Consider the following 14,885-nt stretch of genomic DNA (forward strand, 5'->3'; position numbering starts at 1 on the left):
GATCATCCAAGTAAAAATTCTTAAGTTTATTCACCAATTCATAGCTATTCGAAATATAGCTATTCGGGTTTGGTAAATTGTTGTACAAAATTCTGTAAAGATATGTCGCAAAGGGCAGTGCAAAAGGCTATTAATAGAAGAAATAATAATTCGTAAAGAAAAATTATTTTTGTGCAGATTTTTGGCAGACCATAGGCACGGAGCAAAATACCATTGCTATGTAAAAGACATTTCGCAGTGTGGTAGAAATAAATTCATTTTTCCGCCATCTGTTTAACAATTCCCCCAGATTACTAATGATTTTATTAGTTGGATCTTTACAATAGCATATGTATTAGTGTCACTTAGTAATTCGTTCATCTCTCCAAAGTAATTATCGCTCTAACGCTAGTCGTGCTTCCCTTTTGTGATAATTAAATCTGAGTGGTCCAATAGAAATTTCTTACCTATCATTAATAAATGTCTCCCTCTGTTCAAAAATCCCCTCCTCTGCCGTCTTCTTCCTAATTTCATGTCTTCTTTCCTTCCTTTTCCTCCCCACCCTTTCTTTTTTCCCACCCCTTCTTTTTGATTTCCTTCCCTAATCCTTTCCTTTATTTTTTTCTTTTTTCACTGTATGTGTACAGTCTAGTCTCGGTCTCCTTGGTTTCCACATCTTTTCATTATGCTTGACTTGGCTTTTTCTACCTAATTTTTGCTCACTGACTAATATGTACTTCTATTACGTTTGGTAATTTTAATTAATTTTTAACTGGCATATAAATTTTTGTGACATTTTTGTGCATAAAGTACTGTTCCGATTGTGCTTGCTCTTTATTCTCGTTCTTTCTTTTTTACAGGCTACCATCTTGCTATCAAATTTATTTCTTTTGACGTGCTTTGACAGATTGAATATTAGAGAGACCTATTTTTATAACTTTCAATTTTACTATGACTTTTCTATGGACATCTTTAATTTTTTTATTTTTATCTTTTGACGGATTCATCGAGGGAATCAAAAACCCAGACGCCTTCTCTCTCTGATTTTATTTACAGCACATTAAGACTTGATATCGAGGTGAGTTGCGCTCTCTTGCAGCATTTTATAACCTTTTATTATGTTTTGCTTGATATTTTATTCAATTTTGCGTTTTCCACCAAGCATAATTCCGACCGTTTCATGCGTTTAAATATTTTGCAACTGTTGTTAAAGTCCTCATGACCTTCTGTTTTAAGCTTAGCGTTTACCTTTATAATTTTGTATGACATTAAAAAAGATCTGTAGAAGATCGAAACGTGCGTTTGTCTTTTAAATGTATTTAAATAATTTTTTTGCTCTGACAGACTTTTCCTTATTAAATTACTTTTTAACATTAGTGGCTCTGTCTTAGCATTATTAATTCTTAATTATCCTTTCGTACCACCACTCTACTCATGATCAAGCCTTTTCTTATTTAAATTTGTATTATTACTATACAGACCGTTAACCCTTCTCGTTTTTTAGTTTTTAAAAGAACTTAATTTTATTGTCAAATTTAAACATTTTTTTCAGCAATCTTTTATTTTGTTATTTTTTGGGATATTAATTTTTTTACACATTGTAATAGATATAGTTCTAGTTTTAAAAAATTGTTACAACGGAAGAAGATAAATGTATTTGGCTAAAAATATTTTCTATACCTTTGTCTACCTTTGAATATTTTTATTTTTGTACATTTTCACTAGAATAATCAATTTGACTTAATTGTTTATTTGAAAAAAAATCCAGAAAATACCTATATTTTTGAAGCCTTTATACCAGTATTTCTCCTTAAGAGATAAATATGTATAATGAAAAAAGAAAAGATATTTTTAGACATCGACCGATATCTCGATTTTTTATAGTGCGCATTAAGATTTAATATCGAGGTGAGTTGCGCTCTCTTGCAGCATTTTATAGCCTTTTATTATGTTCTGCTTGACATTTTATTCAATTTTGCGTTTTCCACCAAGCGTAATTCCGACCGTTATTTCATGCGTTTAAATATTTTGCAACTGTTGTTAAAGTCCTCATGATCTTCTTTGTTTTAAGCTTAGCATTTACCTTTATAATTTTGTATGACATTGAAAAGGATCTGTAGAAGATCGAAATGTGTGTTTGTCTTTTAAATGTATTTAAATAATTTTTTGCTCTGACAGACTTTTCCTTATTAAATTACTTTTTAACATTAGTGGCTCTGTCTTAGCATTATTAATTCTTAATTGTCCTTTCGTACCACCACTCTACGTCATGATCAAGCCTTTTCTTATTTAAATTTGTATTATTACTATACAGATCGTTAACCCTTTTCGTTTTTTAGTTTTTAAAAGAACTTAATTTTATTGTCAAATTTAAACATTTTTTTCAGCAATCTTTTATTTTGTTATTTTTTAGAATATTAATTTTTTTTTACACATTGTAATAGATGTAGTTCTAGTTTTAAAAAATTGTTACAACGGAAGAAGATAAATGTATTTGGCTAAAAATATTTTTTATAATTTCTAATATTTTCTAATATTTTAATATCTAATATTTTCTAATATTTCTATTTCCTTTGTCTACCTTTGAAAATTTTTATTTTTGTACATTTTCACTAGAATAATCAATTTGACTTAATTGTTTATTTGAAAAAAAATCCAGAAAATATCTATATTTTTGAGGCCTTTATACCAGTATTCGTCCTTAAGAGATAAATATATATAATATGTAATATTATACATATTTATCTCATATTATTTTCATTATTTATTATCATATTATACATATTTAGATAAATATGTATAATATGTAATATTATACATATTTATCTCTTAAGGAAAAAAAAAGATATTTTTAGACGTTGACCGATATCTCGATTTTTTATAGTGTCATCTGCATTATCATTGTCATAATTAGCAATGATAATAATTAATAATGATAACACTAATAAAAAAGGTAAAAAAAAGAAATTACCATGTTTATCTATATTATATAATATCTATATAATATTTTACAAGAATTAGTATCTCATAAAAATCATTAAAAGAGCTTATTCAGATATATATATTGCGATAAATATATTTCATATCGTAATCATATCGTAATCATATCATTTCTCACATGTGAGGAAATTGCATTCAGTGCTTTTTATAGTGTAATGCACGGAATTACACGAAACTGTACGAAGTGACACGAACGATAACATATCTTTATCTATAACACGAAAGAGAGAAAGAGACGAACGCTTCTGCAGCTCAGGATTTCATTTCACACATTCAGCTAGTCGTTCGTGAGTAATCGTACGACGTGGATCTTCGTCTGAGATTTTTAGTGCGAATTTCCGCATTTATCAAGCGTTCCCGTAGATGTGGATGAAATATATTGCACAGCATTTTGTTCAGTTGAGAACACGAATTCAGAATAAATTCTGCAATTTACGTAAGAAAGTTTAATGTACAGCGTATTCCAAAAAGTTCAACACAGAAGCATACAGAAGCATACAGAAGTCATTCAATAATTTGAAAAGAGTACATCACGATAAGATTACATAAAGATATAAAATATTTACACAACATTTATTCTTAGTCTGCTTCTATCGATTTAAGCTATCGATTTAAGATAATCTACTAGACTGAAAAGTTACTTATTGATAAATAGAAGAATTATTACGAATTATCAAAGGATTATTGAAAAAATTATATTCGACCAAACTAGCCAGAAATTTCCTTTATTTAGTACGACGTTTCGACCATATGGTTGTGGTCCTTATCAAGTATATACGATGAAATATGATAATCAAGACGCAAACATAGCACTTGTAAAAACCATCAAGAGTCAAAAATATAAAACGTTATCTAATTCAAAAAACGAGAGAGACTGATGAACGGACGTTTTTCGACGAAGTCTCATACGGACGTATCAGTCTCTCTCGTTTTTTGAATTTAATTAGATAACGTTTTATATTTTTGACTCGTGATGGTTTTTACAAGTGCTATGTTTGCGTCTTGATTATTATATTTCATCGTATATACTTAATAAGGACCACAACCATATGGTCGAAACGTCGTACTAAATAAAGGAAATTTCTGGCTAGTTTGGTCGAATATAATTTTTTCAATAATCCTTTGATTATTTGACTAGCGATTACACCTTTTCTACATTACGAATTATTTTAACGCTATACGTACATCTGCAACAAAATGAACGGTTCGATTCTACAATTTAAGATATAATTAATTTATAAAAATGTAATACATTTATCTGTAATAAATATATTCATAATAAATTTTATTGTGGAATGTATAAAACAGAAGAGGAAATTTACATTAGGCAACACATGTTTTATTGTTAGACTTTTCAGAGAAACATTTACTCATCTATCTATATTAAGAATCATCGTGTATACAATGTGTTCTAAAAATCCAGAAATGGCTAAATATTTCGAGAATAAATCAGATTTTATAGAAACATGTTATTAGATGAAAATTGCAGGATGTATATTGGTGTATTAAACGGTGTTAAAAATTTTATTTTGTGATTGCATTTACATTCGATTTTTTTTATTTAGAAGATGTCATTAAATACAACATGCAATTTTTTGTCTAAAACATTTTTCTATAAAATAATTTATTTTTGAAATATTTAACCATTACTGAGTTTTTTAGACATGCTGTATATAGCGTTACTCTGTTAAATACATTTTACATTTTACGCTTTATCAATAATAATTGCAAATCTTGAATGTCTATTATAACAAATATGCTTTATATAATAATAATATAAAAATATTTATAATTATGTAACTAGAAATTGAAATTATATTATTTAAATATATGTATTATATTTGTAAATCGTTCGTGAAAATTAGGCGTGAAAAACTATACACATCAATCAGCCATGACTACTGTTAATAACGATCCATATTTGAGACATTTATTCGATGGTGAGACGGTGTTTAATGTCTATGACAAAGAAATTACGAACTTGTCCGTAGGGGCACCTGGCCCTGATTTATTAAAACACTGTGTAGAAATGTTAAATCAATGCACACGGCACAGATTGGTAAGCTTAATTTAATACTATACTTGTTAATATCTTTATTAGATAGTTACTATATGTATTATCTCATATGTATAAAAAATATGTATTATCTCAATAATATATAACATAAATTCATAAGAATTTTTTATAATTGATATGATTATATTATTTAGAAACAAACCATTATTATACAATTTAGTCAAAAGTTAGGAATAATTTCTATTTATAATATTGTATTTTTTTAAATAACATTTTTGATTTATTATTTTTGGTTTATTATTTTATTTGCTACAAAAGCTAAATAAATTGAGTGAGTTAAATAAAATGTATTATTAATATCAATAGAGTAAAAAATAAAAATAAAAAATATAAAAATACAAAAAATAGAATTAAAATAAAATTAAACTATTGTAAGATTTAAATAATTAAACTAAGAATTAAATAATCAATTAAAAATAGAATTAAAATAAAATTAAACTAAGATTTAAATAATTAAACTAAGAATTAAATAATCAATAAATAATCATTAAAATTAAGTATAATAATCAAATAAAATAATAAAATTAAGAGAATTTAATTAAAATATATATATCGAATTTTTGAAATTTGATAATAAATTAATTTAAATTTATTCATTCAAACTGTTTAATTTTAACTAAATAATTTCATGAATATTTTAATAAAGCAAACTTATGCAAATGTATAATATAACGCAATTCTTAAATAATTCTTTTCAATTGAAATACATTCGAATGCAATTATCATATTTATTTTTTAAAATTTTATAAAATGTTTGATGCAACTATTCCAAAGTTTCTGAATATGTATATATATTTATTTATTTATAATTCAAGAATATAATGCTTATTAATCTTTTGCAATCATCCATGTTAATGAAATTTATTACTTTAGGAAGAAGAAGCAAAAGAAGGAAAATATTATCTTTTTCAATACGGTGCAACAGCAGGTCATTGGGAATGTCGCAATGAATTAGCCAAATTTTTAAGCACACGATACGGTAACTCCGTAATGAGAGAAAACCTGCTATTGACGTGTGGAGCATCGCATGGTCTTCAACAATTGTTGAATAACATACTTTCACCAAACGGCGTTATCTTCGTAGAGGAAGTTACATACATGCTTGCTTTGGAAGTTTTTAAGCAATTTCCCCTGATAAGGGTAGTTACAGGTAGATATGTAATAAGCTATTAATATTATTAAAACAAGCAATAAAATATAAGTATTTTAAGTTAAAAATATAAATTATAATTCAGAAATATAAATATCTTTTTATTATAAAATATATATATATATATATATATATATATATATATATGTTAATTTTAAAAATAGTATAAAGTAATAAAGTAAAATAGTAATACAAGAAATTGGTAATTATAATTATATAATTATATAATTATATAATTATAAATTGGTAATTATAACTAATTCAACTTTTTAAAGATATTTTGAAATATATTTCTCTCTTTCTAAAAATATGACAAAAATGCTTATTATTGTTATTAATTATATATATATTATTATTATCACATAGTGCCAATGAAGGATGATGTAGTAGATGTGGATGCGCTCGAAAAGATAGTGGCTGAAGAGAAGACGAAAGGCAACTATTTTCTGAATGATCAGAAAATGTTCTGGGCGATGTATTATACGATATCAATTTTTCACAATCCAACTGGAATGACACTGCCGCCTGGTAATTTAAATCGATATCTCACCCAAAATCTCTTCTTTACACTATCAGTTGAAAAATTCGTCACCTTATTTGCTAATAAAAGATTTCGATTACATTTCTCATTTTCCCTCAATCGAAAGGCTTTATTCATATATTGAATTATTCATATATTGAAAATTAAGCTATAATAAAGCTAAAATAATTATATATAAGAGAATTAAATTTTTCCTTCATGAATAATACAGATTACTTTAAATATTTTCAATTTTATTTCTTGGCAGATCAGTGCAAGCGTGTAGTAGAGATCGCACGAAACAATTCCATAGTGGTAGTGTGCGACGATGTGTACAGTTTACTTTATTATGGAGACGGATATCCGCCACGACGCTTATTTTCTTATGACAATCCAGAAGATAAAAATTATAAAGGAGGAAACGTTGTATCAAACTCTTCGTTTTCTAAAGTCTTTGCGCCAGCGATGCGTTTTGGATGGATCGAATCAAGTCCACGTGTTATCAACACTATAAAAACATCGTAAGTCGCACGTATTTTAATCTTTCTTTCATAAAATTCTGTATGAAGATAGATATATAACACGATACCATCTAGTGCCATCAAGTTAATTTTGCGATTTATACATAAAACTATAGTATTAAAGCCAATCATTAAATATTGCGACACTTTACAGATATCGTTCGTCTTGCATTAATATATAAAATTATATAATATATAAATATAATATAAAATTATATAATATATAAATATAATATAATATTATATAACATAATATATATAATATATAAATTTATAATTGACTAATATAATGTAAATTATGCTGGGCTAAAATACACTATTTAATTGTCGATTTTTAATGCTATATTTCTTTATAGAGGCACATTTTGTAGCGGTGGTGGAGTTAATCATTACATCTCCGGATTAATGGCGAGTGTACTTCATGAAAAAGTTGAAGAGAAGTATCTTAATACGATTTTAAAAATCTATAGGGTACGTGATTATATTTTTAAATTTCAGAAACTATATATATATATATATATATATATATATATATATATATATATCATTATAAATATTAGTAATTATATATCACAAGATATAATTTTAGTATAAAAATGGATATTATAAATTCAATTTATAGGAACGATTAGATGTGTTTTGTGCAACTTTGGATCGATTTTTGCCCAAGTGTTGTTCATATCGACGACCAAAAGGTGGTTACTTCGTTTGGCTCCATCTTCCTTCGAGTATGATGAATCTTTTTACTATGAAATTATACTCAAATAATTATACTAAAACACATTTTAATATAATCACATATTGCAGTTTAAAAATTGTCGTACTTGTCAATTATATTATTATAATATTATATATAAGATTAACATATTAATTTATTCTATTTGTCATAAAATTATATGTTTTCTTAAAGATATAGACGGTACTGAATTTGTCAAATGGTGCCAAAAGGAATACAAAGTAACAGCCATACCGGGTGCTCGATTCTCGCATACGGGTGAAGCGAAAAATTTCTTGCGAACAAGCATAGCCTTTCATAACAAAGAAATTTTGGAAACTGCAACACAAACTTTATGCACTGCACTTTCAACGTATATCGAGCGTCAAGATCACAAAAACAATAATGCAAGTACCAGTGATTTAAAATCATGAGCATATCGATCAATTTTTTATCAAATTTAAGATATAATTATCTAATTTAGATATTATTCTTAAAATAAATAATATGCACAAGATTGAAAAGAAATATATATGTAGACAATGACTGAAAAAATATCTATGAAAAAAAAAAAATATTTTATAACAAATTTTTATGAAGAAAACAATCTATGTTTAATATTTTATTATACAAAGAATATATATATAAAGAATGCAGTATTATAAATCTTATGTATTATGTATATTATACATGTTATATCATGTATTATTATCTGAAAGTGATACAATGTATAAACTTTTTAATAATTTTAATTATTTTACATCAGTATTTTAAAAATTAATAATAAACAATGTAATAAAACACTTGCAAGTTTTAAGAAATCTGAATTTTATTCATATATGCTTCACCATTATCCTTAAGCATTCCTTTTTCACTTAAACTATACAATCAAAATATTCATTAAAAGAAGATTGAAAAGACTATACATCATTTTTAAAATTCTCTGAAGAATTCCACAAGCTTAGTTGCAATTTTTACAAAATCATTATTATAAAGATATAATTCATAAAATATTAATGTCTTCAAAATAAATTACATTTTCAATATCAATACAAGTTCTTTTTTAATTATATCATTACAATTCCATCACAGATTATTACATTTCATAATTCCAATATATATGCAAAAAAAACTAGTAAAAAAATAATATATTATGAAAATTGAAGTATGTGTGTATATTTTTTCTTCTTTTATTAAATTATTAAATGTTTTATGAAGCAATTAACAATATAATTCATTTCTAAAAGTACAAATAATTAAATGCACGAGAAGTTTAGTCAAAATCACCTAACAATTCTTTCTGTTTCGTCTCCAGCAATTGTTCAGCTTTACTTACATATTGATTACTGAGAATATCTATATAATTTTCCATCCTAAATATTATGTCTTTGGCTAATCCTTCTTTATTCTTTACCGTCTTAATTTGCTTATTGCGTATGTCTCTAATATTGCTGCAACATTTTGTATAAAAGCTTTTTGCATTTTTAGATAAGCTTTCTCTGTGCTCTTTGGTCACTCTGTTAATGTAAAAATATGTATAAGTGTTCTTGTTCCAACATAAGAATCAGGATAATTGTATATATATATGCAGCTATATTAAATATAATAAATTCTTTACACATGATTACATTTTATAGAATTTTATAATTACTCAAGCTATTTTATAATTAATCTTATGATATATTAAATATCAATTTATCTCTTGTATATAATGTAAGTTAGAATAAATGCAGAAAATCACAATAATTCTAAAGATTAAAAATGTTTTCAATAAAATATTCTAAATTATAAAACTAATATTCTAAAACTTACTTAGGAATAGGAACATAGACTGTAGTCCCATCTTGTTGTGGATTTAGATTCATCTGATTTTTTGTGAGGCTCTTCAAAATATCTGGAATAGCTTGTGGAAAGGTAGATATATTGAGTACTATTAGTTTGGGCTTACGACTAATCTGCGCGAGCTCCTGCAACGTGTAATCCTTTCCCTCAAATTTAACGGATAATTCCTCAATAGCACCCACAGTCGATCTTATTGATAAATACTTGGCGAAATCATCCTTCATGATTTCAATCGCCCTTTCCAATTGAGACGTCAGCTTGTTGACATCAATAACTTCTTCCATTTCATGATAATCAATATGTTGTGATTTTGACTTCTTTTTATCCTTGCCACGGTCCTTGCTTTTTGCCAATATACAGGTCATAGAAAAGTCCCTTGAATTATTATTGAGACAATTGGCAAGTGAAAAATTTAAAATGTCACAATGTTGAACGATCCGTAGAAATCTTTGCTGGCTCTTAAGATGGTACATTTCTCTATTTAATAAACAGTGATGTATGCAGCTTGTTATTGGTCTTAATGTTAACACCATTGCATAATTCCTTAATTGAATATTACAGAATCGTATGCCTATTAAGCTTCCCATTTTCTTCTTTTTTTACCATCAATGTTCAATGTAATAATATACAAAAAATTATGATATTATAATATTGACATATGTTCAATATTATTTATTTATTTGAATATTTATTTGATATTCCTCCTGCTAGTCGTGTTTAAACGATATAAATAAATTAATTGTATACGATTTTCGTTCAAAATCCTTCAAAATCGCAGGTTATCTAACCTCTCTTGCAACCTTAAAAAAATACATACAATTTCATTAGAAATAATGTGGAGATCAAATAAGATGTAACTCGCAATTCACCTATATTTTAGTTTTTAATTTTAATCGCGAGTAAAATAATACATGTATTTATAGACTTTTGAATTCCAAATTTAAAACGCAACCCAATACATTGAATTACGACCCTCGCGATTGGTATATTTTACCGGAAGTACGTATCTAGAGTGCGTTTTCGTTTCCTTTATTCTTGGAGCCATTTTTAAACATCGAAAGAGATATGTTTCTTCATTATTGATTGTGAGTGAAAACGATATTTCTCTATAGAATGAAAAAGACATATCCCCATCAGCGCGAGAAAAAAAAGACTTTATTATTGTTGTGAAATTTTATGCTCACAATTTTTTATCCTTCAAATTAAGTGTGATAATTTATTACAAAAGGTTAATTAAAATTATTGATTATTATTAATTATTGATTATTATTGATTATTATTATTATTGATTATTATTATTATTGATTATTTTATTTGTATTTATTTTTTTATTTTTCTTCTTCTTCTTATTATTTTTCTTATTATTATTTTATTTGTTTTTATTTTTTTATTTTTCTTCTTCTTCTTTTTCTTATTATTATTATTTTATTTGTATTTATTTTTTTTATTTTTCTTGCTTGTTTCATTTATATTTAAAAAAAATTGTTTTGATGATGAAGTAACCGCTGCTTCCAAATATAAAAAGCTTGCGCAGATCCCATGTTTTGAAATTCCATTGTCACCTCCAATGACATTTCCGCGCATTCGGAATGCGCTCAATACGAGAAACTGGATCCCGTATCTAATTAAAATTTAATTATATAATTGCAATAATCCTTGCACTATTCCTTTATCATTATTCATTAAACAATCGTTCTCTCTTTCACATTTCTTCTTTATTTATTATGTAAAAAAAGGGCAGTAGAAATCTCATCGTATCTAATTGTCAATTTATTTTCTCACGTGTGTATGAATAGATTCTTATTCGAGTACATATCTCGGTTTTATAATAAATCATAATAAACGATAAACGGTAAATATTGGTGTAAATATTATATAATAATCACATTTCGTGTCAATTGTACTTGATAAAAAAAAAAATAATAATAAAAATAATAATAAAATAATAATAAAAGAATAATAAAAGAATAATAATAAATAATAATAAAATAATAATAATAAATAATAATAAAATAATAATAAATAATAAATAAAAATAAATAAATAATATATAAAATAATAATAAAGGATATCACGTGACATTGATGTATATGCGTATTAGATGTCACGTGCTACATTTTTTGCAGTAATGCGGCTTATCGGGAATCCTTTCGGTGCCCTAATTAGTGCCTAGTGTGTTTATAAGTATATACGGCTCTGTCTATTCCGCCAGGTCTTACGAGTTCTTACGAGTTCTTATGTCAGTTGACGACGCTATTCTTTAGAGACTTTATTTTTATATTCGCGCGATAAAATCTAACAAACAGAAGTCATTTTGCGTCAACTGTTATCGGTTATGTAAGGTTATGATATCGACTCGAGCCTTTCTGAGAGGCCAGGTAAGTTCGCAGCATAATTCAAAGTCATCGTGAAACGTCAAATGTGCAATATTTAAAAAAAAAAACGAAAAAACAAAACAAAAGTGAGATTAAAAATTTCATCTCGACTGCAACCTACTCTTTCTTTGTTGCAAGATACACTCAAAGTGGATTCTTATAACCTCTACTTTCGAGAGGGATTCATCTATAAATTTATACTCTTTTGCTTTCTTTCCTCTCAAGAATATCCCTGAATTTAATTATTTCACATTTTATTATTTTTCGGATTTTATTTTAAGCTTGATCAATTTTAAAACGCATTCCAGATCGTTTACCTGCGTAAAATTATATGAAAAATTAATCCTGCAGTGTATTCTTATTTTACTCATGTTTAGAGAGATAATGAATTTAAGATTCGATCCGTTTTCGATTATGTTTAATTACATGCTTGCAAAAAATATATACCGGTTAATATAAACAAATATAAACTGCTACTGTAAACGTGATATCTGCAAAGATCAAAGCAATTCATGTCTCTAATATATTTACTTTATATTTACAAAGAAAGAAAAAAGGAATATGTGATATAAAAAACAATTATATACAAGGTCAAATTAAAATTGTATTCTATTTATATATATTTAAGCTATAAACATAATGGATAATTAAAGAGATGATAATGCTTTACTTTCAGACCTTATGAGACGCAACATATGGAATATTATTATTTATATTTGTTTAAATTTATTATTCTTTATATTTATATTTCTTTAAATAAATAGAGATAAATATATTTATGTGAATATCTCGTTTCTTTGCAGATGATTTTTCAAAATTATTATATATAATTTGTTGTATTTTCGAACTTTTTAAAATAAAATGAATATACATTTATTTATAAACTATAGAAAAAAAATATATAATGTGTAAAACAATTTGAAAGCTTACAGGTTTTTATTATTACAAGTCGCTAATTACAACTAAATTACAACTGTGTGATTTCAGAGTTATTTCTCATCTGAATGAAGATTTAAAAATTGCAGAACTATTACTTAAGATATAGTGGAAATTGTTCAAAGAAATCAGACTTCGCTTGAATTAATTATGAGTAAAACACCAGTTTCCATTCTCCAAGAGATGATGGTGAAACAGGGTATGGTACCCGATTACGAGTTGATACACAACGGTGGAGGTCGTCATGTGAATACATTTACATATCGAGTTATATGCGATGGTCTCACTGCGATTGGTTCAGGTCGTTGTAAAAAGGAAGCTAAACATGAGGCTGCTAAAGCTATGTTAACGGAGATTATTAAACATAGAAACTACCCACAATTGCCAGCTGCTAGTACACCAGCAGTATCTCCTGCTAGATCACCATTCCATTCTGCTCCTCTTCCACCAAAAATACCAGCAAATGTACCTTTTGTTAATGCCATAGGTGAATTACAGGTGATTGTTTTTCTTTCTCACAGTTGCATAACTAATATTATATAATCGTGTATCACTATTAGATTACTTATCATCATATTCTTTCAGGATCTGTGCGCTGAAAATAATTTAATGGAACCAGAATATGTTCTTACCAAAGATACTGGACCACCACATGCTAGAATCTTCACTATTCAGTGTAAAGTGTCAAATTTTGTAGAAGAAGGAGTGCAATCCACAAAGAAGCAAGCAAAACATGAAGCTGCGAGAAAAATGGTAGAAAGAATAAAAGGCCTCGTAAGTCAGATGAATAGTACAGAGGATAAAGAAGAATCTTTGAACGCATCCTTAGTAACTGATGAAATGGAAATAATGAATAGAAACGCAAAAGAATACTACCAAGCATTAAACAAATCGACAAGAAGGATTAATTTAGGTATTAAATTAGCTGAATATCACACTAAATGGAGAGATTCTTTGGAAGAGGATAAACGCAATAAAATATTAGAAGAATTGCATTGCATAAATTTCGAAACTTGCGATGATACAGATGAATTAAATGAACTAATAAAAGAAACGTTATCTAGATTAGAAACCATACTGTTAGAGGTTAATGTAACAGTTAATACAAAAGATATACTTGCGGATAATAATTATTTTATGAAAACAATAGAGCTCAATACTTGTCCCCTCCTCACACAGATTGGTATGGGAAAAACTAAGCAGGAGGCTTTGCGGAATGCCTTATTCCAGATAATAAATTCTCTAAAGCTGCTTCTGTCATAAAATATGTGATTGAAATAGTTATATAATAAATGCAAAATCAAATTTTACAATATAATAATGATTTTAATTAAAGTATTTTAATAAAAGTTTATTTTTGATCTTACATTTTTTCAAAGAAAGATTTAAATCTATTTGTGTTGAATTTGTAATTAATGTTTCTCTCCTATGTATAAAATATGTTTATTTCATTATTATCTGCGTGCTTAAAATGTGCAAAAACAAATTATGTCCTATTATATCATATTATAAAGAAAAAAATTTTTTTTTTCGACAAATTTACAATTCTATAATTTTTATTTATAAAATCTAATTATAGGATTCCATTTTTTGATATTAATGTATTAATTGATGCTTAGTGTAAGTGATATGTGTGATATAAAATTAATTATTACATTTATTGAAAGGAAAAAAAAATTTATTTTATAGTTTAATTTGTTTATACATGTAAACATTATAATAGAAACAAATTGATGGAAACGCTGCAATATATTGTGTCACACTTTTATT

At 26.3% G+C, this 14,885-nt stretch overlaps 3 protein-coding genes across 6 annotated transcripts; 2 read left to right on the forward strand and 1 right to left on the reverse strand.

Moving 5' to 3' along the window:
• The first annotated feature begins 631 nt into the window (after nt 1–631).
• LOC105257846 (2-aminoadipate transaminase) lies at nt 632–8,502 on the forward strand. Of its 3 annotated transcripts, XM_025407324.1 has the most exons (10): nt 632–730; nt 840–1,057; nt 3,131–3,415; nt 4,845–5,038; nt 5,930–6,206; nt 6,573–6,734; nt 6,995–7,247; nt 7,604–7,718; nt 7,870–7,975; nt 8,158–8,502. In XM_025407324.1, exons 3-10 carry the CDS (start codon nt 3,343–3,345, stop codon nt 8,394–8,396), a joined length of 1,419 nt encoding a protein of 472 aa, XP_025263109.1. In that variant the 5' UTR covers nt 632–730; nt 840–1,057; nt 3,131–3,342; the 3' UTR covers nt 8,397–8,502. The 3 variants fall into 3 exon arrangements, with proteins under 3 accessions (XP_025263109.1, XP_025263111.1, XP_025263110.1); XM_025407326.1 differs by lacking the exon at nt 3,131–3,415; XM_025407325.1 differs by lacking the exons at nt 632–730; nt 840–1,057; nt 3,131–3,415 and adding an exon at nt 4,066–4,183.
• A 663-nt stretch (nt 8,503–9,165) lies between these two features.
• On the reverse strand, nt 9,166–10,399 carry LOC105257834 (ribosome-recycling factor, mitochondrial). Its single transcript, XM_011268717.3, has 2 exons — nt 9,775–10,399; nt 9,166–9,479 (listed from the first exon to the last, which is right to left on the reverse strand). The coding sequence occupies exons 1-2, from the start codon at nt 10,389–10,391 to the stop codon at nt 9,236–9,238; spliced, it is 861 nt and encodes a 286-aa protein (XP_011267019.1). The 5' UTR covers nt 10,392–10,399; the 3' UTR covers nt 9,166–9,235.
• A 1,516-nt stretch (nt 10,400–11,915) lies between these two features.
• Nucleotides 11,916–14,432, forward strand: LOC105257835 (interferon-inducible double-stranded RNA-dependent protein kinase activator A homolog). 2 transcript variants are annotated; one of them, XM_011268718.3, is made up of 3 exons: nt 11,916–12,182; nt 13,167–13,613; nt 13,701–14,431. In XM_011268718.3, the coding sequence occupies exons 2-3, from the start codon at nt 13,266–13,268 to the stop codon at nt 14,376–14,378; spliced, it is 1,026 nt and encodes a 341-aa protein (XP_011267020.1). In that variant the 5' UTR covers nt 11,916–12,182; nt 13,167–13,265; the 3' UTR covers nt 14,379–14,431. The 2 variants fall into 2 exon arrangements, with proteins under 2 accessions (XP_011267020.1, XP_025263112.1); XM_025407327.1 differs by lacking the exon at nt 11,916–12,182 and having other exon boundaries at nt 13,220–13,613; nt 13,701–14,432.
• The last annotated feature ends 453 nt before the right edge of the window (nt 14,433–14,885 follow it).

Source organism: Camponotus floridanus, unplaced genomic scaffold, assembly GCF_003227725.1.
Source record: "Camponotus floridanus strain SB8 unplaced genomic scaffold, Cflo_v7.5 scaffold17, whole genome shotgun sequence".
Taxonomy (NCBI): domain Eukaryota; kingdom Metazoa; phylum Arthropoda; class Insecta; order Hymenoptera; family Formicidae; genus Camponotus; species Camponotus floridanus.